The sequence below is a fragment of the Globicephala melas genome, chromosome 13 (assembly GCF_963455315.2).
Source record: "Globicephala melas chromosome 13, mGloMel1.2, whole genome shotgun sequence".
Lineage (NCBI taxonomy): Eukaryota > Metazoa > Chordata > Mammalia > Artiodactyla > Delphinidae > Globicephala > Globicephala melas.
Genome location: NC_083326.1, coordinates 78037748 through 78053102, shown reverse-complemented (window position 1 = coordinate 78053102; position 15355 = coordinate 78037748). Strand labels below are relative to the sequence as shown.

General features: G+C 47.7%; 1 protein-coding gene across 2 annotated transcripts in view; it reads left to right on the top strand.

Moving 5' to 3' along the window:
• NOS1 (nitric oxide synthase 1) overlaps nt 1–15355 on the top strand; it is a 113006-nt gene that overhangs the window by 62430 nt on the left and 35221 nt on the right. For both annotated transcript variants that reach the window (XM_030860411.2, XM_060310405.1), the window contains exons 6-12: nt 281–443; nt 1446–1537; nt 4514–4655; nt 7248–7387; nt 9607–9781; nt 12894–12995; nt 14832–15026. In XM_030860411.2, the coding sequence (XP_030716271.1) occupies nt 281–443; nt 1446–1537; nt 4514–4655; nt 7248–7387; nt 9607–9781; nt 12894–12995; nt 14832–15026 (1009 nt within the window). The remainder of the gene's footprint in view (nt 1–280; nt 444–1445; nt 1538–4513; nt 4656–7247; nt 7388–9606; nt 9782–12893; nt 12996–14831; nt 15027–15355) is intronic.

Here is a 15355-nt window from a genome sequence, read left to right as displayed (position 1 = left end):
GCAACAGCAGGCTAGAGCAGAGTTGGGGCTGCCCCCTTTGGACCAGGCGTAGGCTCACCTGTTTGCTGCAGTCCCCATCCAGCCAGTTCAGTCCTATGTACACTGCCGGGCCTTTGTAGGCATTTGAGTTTGCCAGTCTCTGCTTTATGTTGAAACTGTTGTGTCCAGATATCAGTCCAGACTCTGTGGCTTCTGGCCTCCTGTAATAGCTCACTCCTTCCACCAACCTCTAATTTAGTAGAGAGGGTGATGCTCCCATGTCTCTTTTCTCTTCCCTCAGATTCGGCTCCAAAGCTCATATGGAGAGGCTGGAAGAGGTGAGCAAAGAGATCGAAACCACCAGCACCTACCAGCTCAAGGACACAGAGCTCATCTACGGGGCCAAGCACGCCTGGAGGAATGCCTCCCGCTGCGTCGGCCGGATCCAGTGGTCCAAGCTGCAGGTGAGCAGTCAGGCTCAGATACTAGGAAGAGCCCTTTGGTGGGGTTGCCGGGGGAGGAATGAGCTTTGAAAAGGGTCAGCTCCTAGCAAGGGCACTTGGTGGCTGTGGTGAACTCTCAGATGGTGATCATGGGGTCCCAAATTCTCAGATCATGACTGTATCTGGCTTATATCTTATTTAGCCCAAACAATCTTTTTGAAAAATTGAATCTGATGTCTCTAGGTAGGGCTTATACTCTCCAGTTTACTGCAGACCCCACTTGCCCCTTTTGTCTCCTCTCTTTCCTTATTTCCATTATCTGCCTACTCCCTAAAAGCATTAGATTCTGCGTCCCCTGGTGTGATTTCTTTTCCTCTAGGGAATAGTTTCATTTTGGAAGTAGATTAGTTATCAATCTTGGGGTGGGGGGCGTGGGGGTGGGGTGTCTGGTTTTTTTGTGGTTGTTTTATTTATTTTTTATTTTTTATATATTTTTTGTGGTACGCGGGCCTCTCACTGTTGTGGCCTCTCCCGTTGCGGAGCACAGGCTCCGGACGCGCAGGCTCAGCGGCCATGGCTCACGGGCCCAGCCGCTCCGCGGCACGTGGGATCTTCCCGGACCGGGGCACAAACCCGTGTCCCCTGTATCGGCAGGCGGACTCTCAACCACTGCGCCACCAGGGAAGCCCCTGGTTGTTTTATGTTTAAGTCCCTCATCTCTAGGAACCTCATAGGAGGTACAGGCAGCCCATTTAAAGTCCCTCCTTTGCTCAGCATCTCTTTCCTACATTCGCTTACACTCCATGCCTACTTTTAGGGAATTTTTCCTGGTTTGATTGGCCATAGTTATTAGGGTAGAAAAAAAAGATAAAATCCAGCCCGGGGCTCAGTAATGAGATGCTCACTACTCTAGGGGCGCAGCAGCCGGGGTGGGCTCTGGGCGCTCCTCTGTTGGGAGGGCTGCCCTGGGGGTGACGAATGGGGAAGGAGGGGGTGATCACTCCCACGATATACCCCTTGCAGGTGTTCGATGCCCGCGACTGTACCACGGCTCACGGGATGTTCAACTACATCTGTAACCATATCAAGTATGCCACCAACAAAGGGAACCTCAGGTGAGCTGACCCGCTTAGGGGCGCGGAGTCCGATGTACCCCCATTGTTGACCCTTGGGTCTGGCGTTCACCCCCCTGTGAAGGAAATGCTCCCCCTCTTTTCCCGGGGACAGGTGTCAAGCCGAGAGAGGTAGCCTGGCATCCTCGTTCTAACCAGCATGTGCCTTCTCTCCCGGGAGAAACAGATTCCCATGTGGTTTGCAAGACTACAGCGACCAGAATCATGTTTATCCCACAGTTCGGTATCACCCAGGGAGGAAACAGGAAGGGATGTTTCAGATCCCCAGGAACAGGCAAATCCCATTGCCGGTGGTGACCTGCTTTTACCAGCTCCTGCTCTGTTGCCTGGAGCCGCCTCTGAGCCTCCCTGGGTTTAAAAGGCAATTTCTCTCCACGCTGCCGTTCGGACCACCGTTTCTGGTTCCACCAAGCCGAGCCGCACCTGGGACTCCTCTTGCCCTCCGTGAAGAACAAAGCCACAGGATACAGGCCAAGGCAGGAAGGCGCCAATGTGAGCTGCTGGCTTCCACACTGGCAAGTCTCAGCTGGGAGAGGAGCAGCTAGAAGGGAACAGCTGGGGCCCCCCCGCAGACAGGAGGTGACAGTTGTTAATCCTACTCCCTCAGTCCTGCCCCTGCATCTGTTCCCAGCAGCTGAGGACCAGCCCCATCTTGGGGCCATGCAGGACCACTGCAGGGATATTCCCACAAGCCCTCAGGCTACACTGAACTCATCCCCAAAGTGACCTATTGGCATTAAGCATGGGCTTTCTTGGACGAGTCTCTTCCTTGAGAAGGAAATGGTGTTTGCCAGCTGAGCCCACCAATAGGAAAAGACCCTGTAATTTAAGCCCAGGGCCTGCTTGGGAAATTAGTATTCAGATCTTTTTCCTAAAAGACCTCACCCCTCAGAAAACAATAAAGAGGCCTCCTGCATATCCTAACATTAAAGGAGGGCCCAGTCAAGGTCTTGGCCTCAAGGAGTTTATGGGTTATTTTGGTAGTTTTCAAATGGTGCTGTGATGGGGTAATATGGGGCAGGGATCGCCAAAGGGTAGGCAGTGCACCTTTACTTTTTTCAATTCTGTATTGGGAGAGTGGGTCTAAATGAGGTATTCTATTGATGAAATGTTTGGCTAATTTTTTTTTTTTTACAAGTTTGAAACTACACATCTGGACACGATGAGAGGCCATAAGAGAATGAACACCATGTATAGAAACTATCTAAGCATAAAGGAGGAAGGTGGACAAGGGAGATGAAGGGAGGGAGAGAGATGTAATTCAAATAGTACAGGGCAGTAGACTTGCCATTTTGCGACATTATGCTTAGCAGGATTGGGAGATGGGAGGTGTAAACCTGTTCCATGTCTTCCATTGGGCTCATTCCCAGACACAGAGTAAGCATCCCACCCCACTGTGTGAGATTCTGGAGTTTCTAAACACACTTTTTAAATATATATAAACAAACACAAACAGGCTTTATCTGCTGCTCAACCAGAGAAACAGCCGTGTGGTTTAATGCTGGAGGGAAATGCTCACAATTTTACTCAGTCTGTGTTCATCTCCAATATGGCACCTTCGCTAAGAGATGTTTAAGAGCATCTTTGGCTCTATATGACTTCCGCCTTCAGCCTGGGTCCTAGACTCACCCCGAGGTGTGACACACCACTCCCTGCAGTATTAAATGCAATATTGTCTTGTGCAGACAGTATGACCTAAATGCTAAAAGGGAGGCCCTGGGAACTAGATAAGACAGGGGATGCTGTGTGGAGAAAGCAAATTTGAATCGGGCCTTGAAATTGGGTACATGACAGCAGAAACAGACTCCAACCAAGGGAGCAGCAGGGCAGGATTCCAGGGGCAGGATGTGAATGGGAGCAGATCTGTGAGCTTTGGGTTGGACCTATGATGTCATCCCCGTGTTGACACAAGCCAGGATGTGGTTTCCATAGCCTAGGATTTGGTCCGTGGATGGAACTGATGGGTCCAGGTAACAGGAGCTCCTGGAAGGAGATAATATCAAACCACTTCGTGAAAAAATTACTCTCCTTTCCATTTGTTCCAATCCTTCTGATGGTACCAAAGAGGATAAGGCATCATTATAACACCTCTCCAAAACACCGATTTCCCTTTTTTTTTTTTTTTTTTTTCTTCTTCGGTACACGGGCCTCTCACTGTTGTGGCCTCTCCCGTTGCGGAGCACAGGCTCCGGACGCGCAGGCTCAGCGACCATGGCTCACGGACCCAGCCGCTCCGCAGCATGTGGGGTCTTCCCGGACCGGGGCACGAACCCGTGTCCCCTGCATTGGCAGGCGGACTCTCAACCACTGCGCCACCAGGGAAGCCCTGATTTCCCTTTTAACAGAAAGGGAGCAGGGCTCCAGTGAGGTGCCTTCCGTAGGCAACCACATCTTTCTACAATTTAATAACAGTACACGGTCTCACGGTTGCCTGTTTAGGTGGGCAAGGCCAGGGGTGATCTTCAGTTTTCTTTCAAAGTAAATGAATATGAGTGCAAATGGAAGTTGATTTCTTATTCATTGTACGTCTGTAGACTTTGCTGTGGTACAGGGGGTGAGCAAATGGGACAATAAATAATGATGGTGGTAAAAGAAAGACTAAAACTGGGAATCAGTGGTGAGCTCTTAAAAGGAAACAGGATCTGATGTTTTTTTCCCTGAGGATTACCTGCTGCAAAAGAACTTTCTGGAAAACTGGCGCAAGTCAAGATTGTTTGAAAGTCTCCAGTTAGAGGAGCATTCTCTTTCCTTCAGTGAGCTGACACCAGGCCTCCTATCCTCCACCCTTCCTCACCCAGCGGTCCAGTGGAGAGACAGAGCAAGGTCCCTCCCCTTCCAACAGCTGCACCGTGGGCCCTGAGCCTTATGCACTCATTGGCCTGGGCGACACTTTTTCCAGTATGTCCCCAAAGTGCAAGCCCAGCCCTGGTGCCAAACGTCCCCCTCTCTCCGCCACAGATCTGCCATCACCATATTTCCCCAGAGGACCGACGGCAAGCATGACTTTCGAGTCTGGAACTCCCAGCTCATCCGCTATGCTGGCTACAAGCAGCCTGACGGCTCCATCCTGGGGGATCCAGCCAGCGTGGAGCTCACAGAGGTGCGTGCCCCCACTCCTCCCCCAGCTGGTCTCTCATCCTCCCAAACTGTCTTTATCCACAGACTTTTCTTAGTTTAATATTATCGTAGGGAGAGTGGTCGGTGAGGTACAGCTTACTCATCTCCAGAGCTCCTGCTCTGTTTACCTCCAGTCTTGCTGGTTCTGCTACAGCTGGTCATTTGGTCATTTTCAGGCCATTACCTTGCCCGACCCTCATGATGGGAACTGTTGCCCCATTTCACAGATGAGTAGACTGAGTCTCGCCAAGGCCAAACACATTATCCAAGGCCACTAAAGGAGCAGAAGAAAAGCTAGGAGTACAGTTCCAATCTCCTGCCTTCCCCTGGGAGGAGAGGAACTGACATGTGGAAGCCATGTCTGGCATCATCTTTTCTGAGTTGGGTAATATGTCAGACTCATACCCTTCATTCATTCATTCATTTCCTTGTACAACATTTCTACCTACCCAACCCCTCTCTGGACAGACTGGACTCTCCAGTATCACCACGGTTGCTGGCAGCCCAAGTCAGTTCATAAAAGCCACTAGGAACACGAATACCACCTTCTCCCCATCCAGGGCTCCTTCCAGGTGGTGATGTGGACAGATAGCACAGGTAAGGCCTGGAAGCTTCCACCGGCTATGCCCACAGGAGACATAATAGGCAGAGCACACGCCTGGAATATCTCACACACACAGACCTGGTACCTCCTTTATTTGTCACCCACTCAGCCACCATTCTGCTTTATCTTCGTTCTTTCCTCAAACCCCCCTCAAACTCCACCCCACGAGGGAGCTGCTTAGACCAAGGGCTACCGCACACCCTCATGGCTGCTGACTTCATTTGCAAGTGGCTTTTCTTACTAAAATATTATTATCCTGGGGAGGGGGCTATAACCAGGGCGACCAGGAGTCAGACCTGTGTCTTCTAGCCTCAGCCAGACTCTCTGCTCCACTTGGCTGACCTCTAACTGTATACTTGGCTGACCTTGTCCTTGTGGCCGCCGGAACAGAAACACCATGGCCTCTCCCTCTCCTTCTGTCTCCCGAAACCTCACTGACACAACATGTTCTAAACCCACGCTTCTGTGCTTCCTCTGTCTACTAACTCAGCAGAAAGAGTCACCCCAAACATAACCACAGAATCGTAACTTTCAAAACCCCTCACCCAGTACGGCAGCCACTGGCTGCATGTAGCTAGTGACCACTTGAAATGTGGCGAGTCCAAACTGAGACATGCCCTCAGTGTAGATAACACGGTCTCAGAGACAGAGAACAAAAAAAGAGTGGAAAAGATCTCATTAGTAATTTGTATCTTGATTACCTATTGAAAAATAATATTGTGGATAATATCGGGCTAATCTATTTCTATTTGTTAATAAATTAATACATTTATTGTATTAATAAGTATAGTTAATTTTATGTTAAACATCTTTAAATATATTAATTTTAATAATTTATTATTAAATGGTTGGTGTTTAATTAGGTTATATATTATAAATTTTTATATTTTATTGGATTAATAAATGAATTACATATTTAATTTTAATGTCAAATATACTATTAATATATTAATATTATTACTATTAATATATGCCATATATATTATATATATGCCATATATAATAATATATTAATACATAATGATATGAATATTTGATATAGTAATGCTTTTAGCACAGTATTAATAAATTACTGTTACTATAATTAATTACTATTACTATAATTAATATCGTGCTATAATTCATAATTATTTAATTTTTTTTTTTTTTTTTTTTTTTGCGGTACGCGGGCCTCTCACTGCTGTGGCCTCTCCCGTTGTGGAGCACAGGCTCCGGACGCGCAGGCTCAGCGGCCATGGCTCACGGGCCCGGCCGCTCCGCGGCATGTGGGATCTTCCCGGACCGGGGCACGAACCCGTGTCCCCTGCATCAGCAGGCAGACTCTCAACCACTGCGCCACCAGGGAAGCCCCATAATTATTTAATTTAATTAAATATTATTGAAAATAAAACTTTTGTAAATGATATATTACTTAAATTATTTTCACTGGGTTTTGCTCTGGGTTTGTTTTTTTTTTAATTTTTAAAATGTGGCTGCTAGAAAATTTTAAATTACTATGTGGCTCGCTTTATATTTCGATAGGATAGCTGCTCTAACAGATGCATTCTATGTGGTCATTCTGAGACATCCGCCCTCATCAAATCTGGTAGATTTTCTTCATGTCTTAGGCACCGGATGCAAACACTTCCGGAGCAAGTGCGTAGGCGTGCCCAGCCCTGTGCGAGGGCACCACAGATGCGAGAGTCAGTTAAGCCCTTGCTCCCGGAGTTCCCAGTTGGCAGGGAAGACCTGGAAAACATAACCAAGTGAGGGGCTGGAGGACACGTTTGCTTTCTGTCCCGTGGGACCACAGACAGTTATACTAGTTACGTGATGATGGCAGGGAGAGCTTCATAAAGAAGGTGGCCGTGACCCAGAGCCTCCAGGGGGGCTGCTGGCAGGCTTGCACTGGGACCTCTACCCCTCCCCCCATTGCTGTTGTGTCTGGAGGGTCTGGGGCATGGTGGCCTGACCTGGCGGGTCTGGTTGCAGATCTGCATCCAGCAGGGCTGGAAACCCCCAAGGAGCCGCTTCGATGTCCTGCCACTCCTGCTCCAGGCCAACGGCAATGACCCTGAGCTCTTCCAGATTCCTCCAGAGCTGGTGCTGGAAGTGCCCATCAGGCACCCCAAGTAAGAGGGACTGGCATGGGGTGGGTGAGGGTGGTTGGATTTACCCAGTGCCCCTCTCTACCCAACCCTGCACCCCCGGCTCTCTCTGCAGCCCAGACAGAGGCTGAAAGGGGGTCTTGGTTCCTACCCTCATCACGGGCCAGGGCAAGGTGGGCTCCCTCAACATCAATAATTCCTCCTTCACCAGCCTAGGGACCACCATCTTTTCTGAATCAAAATCTCCCTCCTTGTAAGTCAGATAGAGAAAGACAAATACTGTATGATATCACTTATATGTAGACTCTAAAAAATACAACAAACTAGTGAATATAACAAAAAAGAAGCAGACTCACAGATATAGAGAATAAACTAGTGGTTTCCGGAGGGGAGAGGGGCAATATAGGGGTAGGGGATTAAGAGGTACAAACTATTATGTATAAAATAAATAAACCTCAAGGAGATATAGTAAAACATAGGGAAGATAACCAGTATTTTATAATAACTATAAATGGAATATAACCTTTAAAAATTGTGAATCACTATATTGTACACCTGTAACTTATATAATATTGTACATCAACTATACTTCAATTAAAAAAAAAAACATCTCCCTCCTTACCCCACTCCTAAGCCATCAACCTGGACCTGCCCTTTTTCCAACCCTAAGGGCTGAAAGAGCAGAAGCCCCTCCTGTGTCGTTGTGGGCACAAATTTTAAATAGAGGGAGCCATTTAAAACTCTATGTGACCTGACGCAGCTCAAGGTCAAAAGCAATTTGGGTCCAGGATGGGGCTGTGAGGGCTGTGGCCAGCAGCACAAATAGAATTTACACTTTTCGAGAGTAAAGAAACTCCACAGTAAGACCCTGGCCTCAGGGGCAAAATTGATGGGGGAAGCACCAAAAAAAAAAAAAAAATCAATCATCAAGATAAATAGTATTTTAATGTAATATTTTTTAAAATAAAAATTAACTTTTTAAATATATCAAAACTTTAAACAAAGACCAGGTTAGGGCTGAAATTAGGGGGAAACAAGTGAGGCGAGTTAGGGCAAGGTGGGAGCTTGTCTTTATTTAAAGTTTTTATTTTTGTGGGTTTTTTTTTTTGCGATATGCGGGCCTCTCACTGCTGTGGCCTCTCCCGTTGCAGAGCACAGGCTATGGACGCACAGGCTCAGCAGCCATGGCTCACGGGCCCAGCCGCTCCGCGGCATGTGGGATCTTCCCAGACCAGGGCACGAACCCATGTCCCTTGCATTGGCAAGCGGACTCCCAACCACTGCGCCACCAGGGAAGCCCTATTTAAAGTTTTGATATTTTGTTTGTCATGGATTTTTTTTGCATTAATTTTGATTTTTTAAAAAAAATTTGAATTAATTTGGAATATTGTGTAAATAAATTAATAATATTGATATTGATCCCTGGGTTTGTTGGTGCCTCCTTAAATTTTGCACCCAAGGCTAGTGCCTTACTTGCCTCACCCTAGTCCAGGCCCTGGAGAGGGAGCAAGTGTCCTGAAGCTCCTGACACTGCCCAATATCTGTAAACTTACCCAGTCTCCCTGGTGAAACTTGGCCTTCATTCGTTCATTCACTCATTCAATACTATTCATTATTCCCAGTCTGGGCCAGGCATTGTGCTGGGTTTTGTAGGTGACTTGGTCCCTGCCTCCATGGTGCTTTCAGTCTCAAGGAGGAGATCAGTTACCCAAATAACCACTTAATTCCAATAAAGTGCTGCAAAATAAATTTTATGGTACCTAGAGGCATAAAGCTTCCTGACCCAACCCAGATCAGGCATAAGGGAAGGCTTCCCAGAGTCAATAGCATTTTAGCTGAGAATGAAAGGTGGGTAAGAGCTGAACAGGCACAGAAGGAAAAGAGAAGGAAGGAACTGCCGTGCAAAGGTCCTGAGGTCAGAAGGAACTCAGCAATGCTCACTTTCTCCTGGATTCACCTTCAGGGTGGGTTTAGGAGATAAACAGCAGCCCAAGGCAATGGTTCCCAGGCCTGGATGTCCATCCAAATCACCTGGGAAACATGTTAAAGTGCATATTCTCAGGCCCCAGCTGTGGACGCTGTGATCCCACAGGTCTCACATGAGCCCAGGAATTAGACTCTGGCATAGCAAGTCCCAGTCACTCACTGGCATTTCAGCATCCCCAGACTAAGGATATCCCGCCTGTGTGTCTTCCCATGAGGCTCCTGCCCCATGGTGAGCTGGGCTGTATTGCTCTCTGCAGGTTGGAGTGGTTCAAGGACCTTGGGCTGAAGTGGTACGGCCTCCCCGCTGTGTCAAACATGCTCCTGGAGATCGGCGGCCTGGAGTTCAGCGCCTGTCCCTTCAGCGGCTGGTACATGGGCACAGAGATTGGCGTCCGCGACTACTGTGACAGCTCCCGATACAACATCCTGGAGGTGAAGTCCCTTCTTGGTCATCATGATGCAGAAGCAGAAGGCAAAGGGGATGGGCTCAGCTGTCCTTTCCCACAGCTGAGCTTTGGGACTTGGAAACTAGAAGAGGTTAAAACAGAATCTGCAATTCTGGGGATCCCCCTGGCCTTTCTGAAGGCTTCCGTGGCATTAAGAGTATGTGTACTACAAAAAAAGAGAAGAGTACGTGTACTATGTGCTCGGCAGCACTCCAAGCACTTTGCGTGTATTAGGTGCTCATTTAATCCTTACCACAACCTCCAGGTGTGATAATTCCCCTTTCACAGATGAAGAGACTGAGGCCTTTGGGAGCGTTAAAATGAGGACGGGCTCAAGATCATACAGCTAGGGAGTGGCAGAGCTGGGATGTGAACCCAGTCTGGCTTTTTTTTCTGCCCCCGCCCCGGCAGTCTGGCTTTATGATCCGAGTTCATACGCATTCTACTGCACTGCCTGTCAGTGTCAAGCCTTGTTAGAAGGTTTTGAGAACGACCCATGAACATGGGACATTTTTGGTCTCTTTTCTTAAAACACAAGGCTTGACAGTGATTCCCCACCATGTACATTTCTGGGTGGAGGTTCTGATTCTCTCCAGGGCTGAGTCATCCTGATCCACAAAAGAGTGCTGAGGCGGACTGCTCCCTGGAGCTCCACTTTGGTGAAAGCGTCAGGATTGCTGTGGTTTTGTCAGCAAATGTTGTCTGGAACCACAGTCTGCTGTGATTGGCCTTGTTTCAAAAGAGGACGCTGAGAAACAGAAGTTAAATGCTGAGCCTACGTCACACAGTAAATAAAGCACAGGGCAAAATTCGAACTCGGAAACGAGCATTAGGTTTATACTGTTAAAATCCATGGGTGTTCGCCTGGGTGGACCTTAAGGGCATTATGCTAAGTGAGATAAGTCAGACAGAGAAAGACAAATACTACGTGATCTCACGTATATGTGGAATCTAAAAAAGCCAAACTCCCCAAAACAGAGAGTAGAGTGGTGATTACCAGGGGCTGGGGAGGCGGGGCAGGAGAACTGGGGAAGATGTTGTGGACGTGTACAAACCTGCAGCTAGCAGATAAATAATTCCTGGAGATTTAATGCACAGTATAGTGATTATGCTCAACAGTGATACTGTTATAAATTTCAGAGTTGCTAAGAGACTAGATCTTAATTGTTCTCACCACAAAAAAGAAATGGTAATTATGCGATTGGATGAAGGTGTTAACTAACCCGACAGCAGTAATCATATTGCAATATATAAACGTATCAAACCAATATCTCTCACACCTGAAATACACATAACGTTATATGTCAATTTTATCTCAATTTTTAAAAATTCCATGGGTGCTGGCCTGGAAAACAGAACCAGGGGTCCTCAGCCTCGCCACACACTGGAATTAACCTAGGGAGTTTTATTATGCTGGGGTCCCACTCCCCAGAATTTGGATGAAAGTGCTCCAGGGTGGAGCCTGGGCACCAGTAATTTTCAAAGCTCCCCAGAAGATTCTACTGGGAAGCCAGTGATTTATACAAACTCCTGGCAGGAAAGGAAAAAACATTTCCAGGCAATTTCCAGAACTGTGGCTCAAGTAATATTTGGGAATTTTTCAAGTCATATATATATTTTTTTGCACTTTCTTGCAACTAATTTCTATTCTTTTAACCAAAATAATGCTTTGAAGTAACAATAGCAGCATGACTGGCTGTACACACTCTCTTCTTTTATAAAATAACTCAAGTTTTATATGTATTTGTGTAAAGCAGCGAATTTCTTACTCTCTGTGTTTGTATCATCGCTAAAAGACCCCAAACAGACCCTAACACCTCAGCCTCAAAAGAGTAAATTAATGTCTGCTTTCGTGATCCCTGCTTACATTTCAATTGCAAAGAGTAGTCACTGGGTAACTTAAATGAGACACGCTCCCACCCCAGCCTTCCAGTTCTAACTGCCATTATGTACAAATGTTGACATCTGGGGCTGGGAAGCGATTTACCCAAACTTGAGAAATTGTCACATTCTAACCCCGTAATGAGACCTAGGTTCCCACAAGTGACTAGAATTGACAGAGGAAGTGAGAAGCCAGGCTCTAATTAATGGATGTGCTATTGGGTCTTCCCTACTCCTGACATCAGCTTATCTGGAGCTGTAACCTAAATGTCAGGAGTTGTTTTCTCCAAGTAGTTTTGCCAAAGGAATCTTCTGGCTGGGGAGCCGCTCCCAGGTCTTGGGCGTTAGGCATCTCCCTGGGCTCCAGCCCCGAGGCCAACTGGCTCTGTGGCCTGTGAGCAAGTCTCTGCAGCTCTCTGAGCCTCAGTTTCCTCATCTGTCAAGTGGAGTAGGCAGGCATCCCCATGAACTCAAAATACCCATGATCTAGATTCCAGGCAGTAGCCACTCTGGAGGTGGAACAGGATGGGTGGAGAGCTTTTCCTACTAGAAAGCAGCTCATGTCACTCCCAGACCCACATCTCTCCTTAAAGTCCCCCAAAGACCCTCCTCATCATATTTGGAATAAAATCCTCACTCCTTAGCACATCTAGCGTAACCAGTCCTGCATCTCTCTCTCACCAACTCCCCCTGGCTCCCTACCCTCCAAATACACTGACCTTCTTTCTGTACCTCAGCGCAAGCCTGATCCCACCCCAGGGTCTTTGCATATGCTGTTCTCTCTGCATAGAACATTCCCTCCCAAGATTTACAAATGTCTTGCTTCTTCTCATCATTTGGGACTCACCTGTATGCCACCTCTGCAGTGGTCCTTCCCTGACTCTCCTGGTTCAATTCATCCTGCCCCCATATCCCTCTTTATCCCATTTCCTCACCTTATTTTCTTCCTAGGAATTAGCACTCATCACAATATTAACTATTTCTCTCCCCCACTAGAAGGTAAGCTCAATAATAAAAGGGCCAGCCAAGTCCCTCTAGTCTCTTGATACTACCAGTGGGTCCTCAATAAAAAAAAAAAAATTTGAGTAAGTGAATTAGTCTGCATATGAGTTGATGAATTAATTAAGAATTTCATTGGTGACACTAGCCCTGTCCCTCTTTAGTCTGAAATCCAGAGGTGCCCCAGCCTATGAGTCTGTGTTTCCTTCCCCTTTCAGGAAGTGGCCAAGAAGATGAACTTGGACATGAGGAAGACATCCTCCCTGTGGAAGGACCAGGCGCTGGTGGAGATCAACATCGCAGTGCTGTACAGCTTCCAGGTAGTGCCAGGGCACACCTCCTGGCTACCAAGCCTCAAAGGGGAACTAAAACCTTTCAGAGTCTCGGGGCAGAAGGTCAAGAGCCCAGCTTCCAGGAACCATCCTTGCAGGGATCTGCCTACCAGTGAGGTGTACTTCCCATCATGCACGCCTTTCTCCCCATGATGCATCTTGGGTGGGGACCATTTGAGAAAGAGGCAAAAAGATAGGGGTTTTGTGACTTGTTGCTTATGATTTATTTTTTTATTTTTATTTTTTTGTGTGTGTGGTACGCAGCCCTCTCACTGTTGTGGCCTCTCCCGTTGCGGAGCACAGGCTCCGGATGTGCAGGCTCAGCAGCCATGGCTCACGGGCCCAGCCGCTCCGCGGCACGCGGGATCCTCCCGGACCGGGGCACGAACCCATGTCCCCTGCATCGGCAGGTGGACTCTCAACCACTGCGCCACCAGAGAAGCCCTGCTTATGATTTTTTAGAATTGAAATGACAAACATCTGGGACTTCCCTGGTGGTCCAGTGGTTAAGACCCCACACTTCCACCGCAGGGGCCATGGGTTCCATCCCTGGTAGGGAAACTAAAATCCTGCAGGATGCGTGGCGCGGCCAAAAAAAAAAAAATAGAAATGGCAAGCATCATGTGTGTCTTGCCACTTCTTAGGCATTCAGCCTTTCACCTAACAGAAACAGATACTCATCATCATCATCAGAAGCATAGGTCCCCCAATGCATGTGGCTCCGTGATAAATGCTATTACATACAGTATGATAGCTTTAAAAATTATCGGCTAGACCGTGACACTTTTGAGAGCAAATGGGGGGCACCACTAATCATTGTAACAGTACAAAGACATAATCTGGGATTCTCCTGGGCAAACCAGGAGGCCCACAGAATAGAGGTCACTCTCTGTAGCAGAGACCAGCTCTGTCCTCTGAGGGTGATGGTTTGGGAAGCTAGACCCTCATAGACATACATGGGAGGCCTCCACAGGCAGTAGAATGAACATATCAAATCATGTATAGACATGAATATAAACCATAGGTCCCCATGTCAGGAATAGGGAGACTGGGTATACTGGGGAATGTATATCCCAGGGAAGAGACCAGTTGAGATGGGATGAGGGAGAAGGAGGCCCCCTCCCTTCCCTCTCTACCTTGGAGGCGTGAAGTTTTAGGAACTGTTGAAAATGAAGGAGGGCTTTGGTGGACTGGTACGAAGATTGGCGAGCCAGAGGCAGCAGAGGTATGCGTGAGATGAATGATTGGGAAAGAGAAGTGCAGGAAAGGGACAGAGTTTTGTGGGCAGAAAGGGAAGACACTGCCTGGGCAAGGTGAGAATCCAAGCCAGCCGACTACAACGGGCCCTGCAGCTGGGTTACGCAGACATTCAGTCCGCCCAGCTCTGCTGTGATTGACTTGTTTTCATTTTAATAAACTCATCCTTATTACTTAAAATTGTTTATTTTAAGAGGATTTTGTGTCACCATCATAAATGGAGAGCCAGTACCATTTGCCATAAATAGAAGAGAATTGTAAATTTAAATAAATATATAAACAAATACACACAGGGAAACAACACAAAGTTGTTGGATTCTAGTTGCCTGAGCTTCCGCTCTCATTAAAAAAAAAAAAGAGAGAGAGAAGGAGGAAGGACAGAGGAAGATTGGCAAGAGAGGTGTTTCTCCTGGGTCTAATCAGGATTGAAAGAACAATGCAGAGGATCACCTGCCTAGAATCATCTCCAGGACCAGCCTTTGGGAAACACTGCTCTATGGGCAGGGGAGTCCCAAAATACCCCAGCTGCTCTTTCCTCCTGACTCCTTGTCCCCTCTCCTCCCACAGAGTGACAAAGTGACCATCGTTGACCACCACTCTGCCACCGAGTCCTTCATTAAGCACATGGAGAATGAATACCACTGCCGGGGAGGCTGCCCCGCTGACTGGGTGTGGATCGTGCCCCCCATGTCTGGCAGCATCACCCCCGTCTTCCACCAAGAGATGCTCAACTACCGACTCACCCCCTCCTTCGAATACCAGGTCCTGCCCCTCCCCACCTCTTTCGTGCTAAGTCTTCAATATCCGGTGTGTGTGTTATGATTAGAGCACGTCTCAACTCAGACTTGCATTTCGGATGCTCAAGTGTGGCCCCCATGTTGACCAGCACAGCTCAAGCTGAAAGGCGAATGGAGATGAAATGAGTAGTCCGGGGTCACGAGGAGAGTGTTTGAGAGGGATTCTGAGGGATGAGCGGGAAGGTCTAGCCGGACAGTGCAGGGAGGCTGGACCAGCCACTCTGTGCCAGGACCCCTGGGGTCACCACTGACAGAATCGTTCCCTTCAAGGGCTAAGGGTTGGACGTAGCTGGA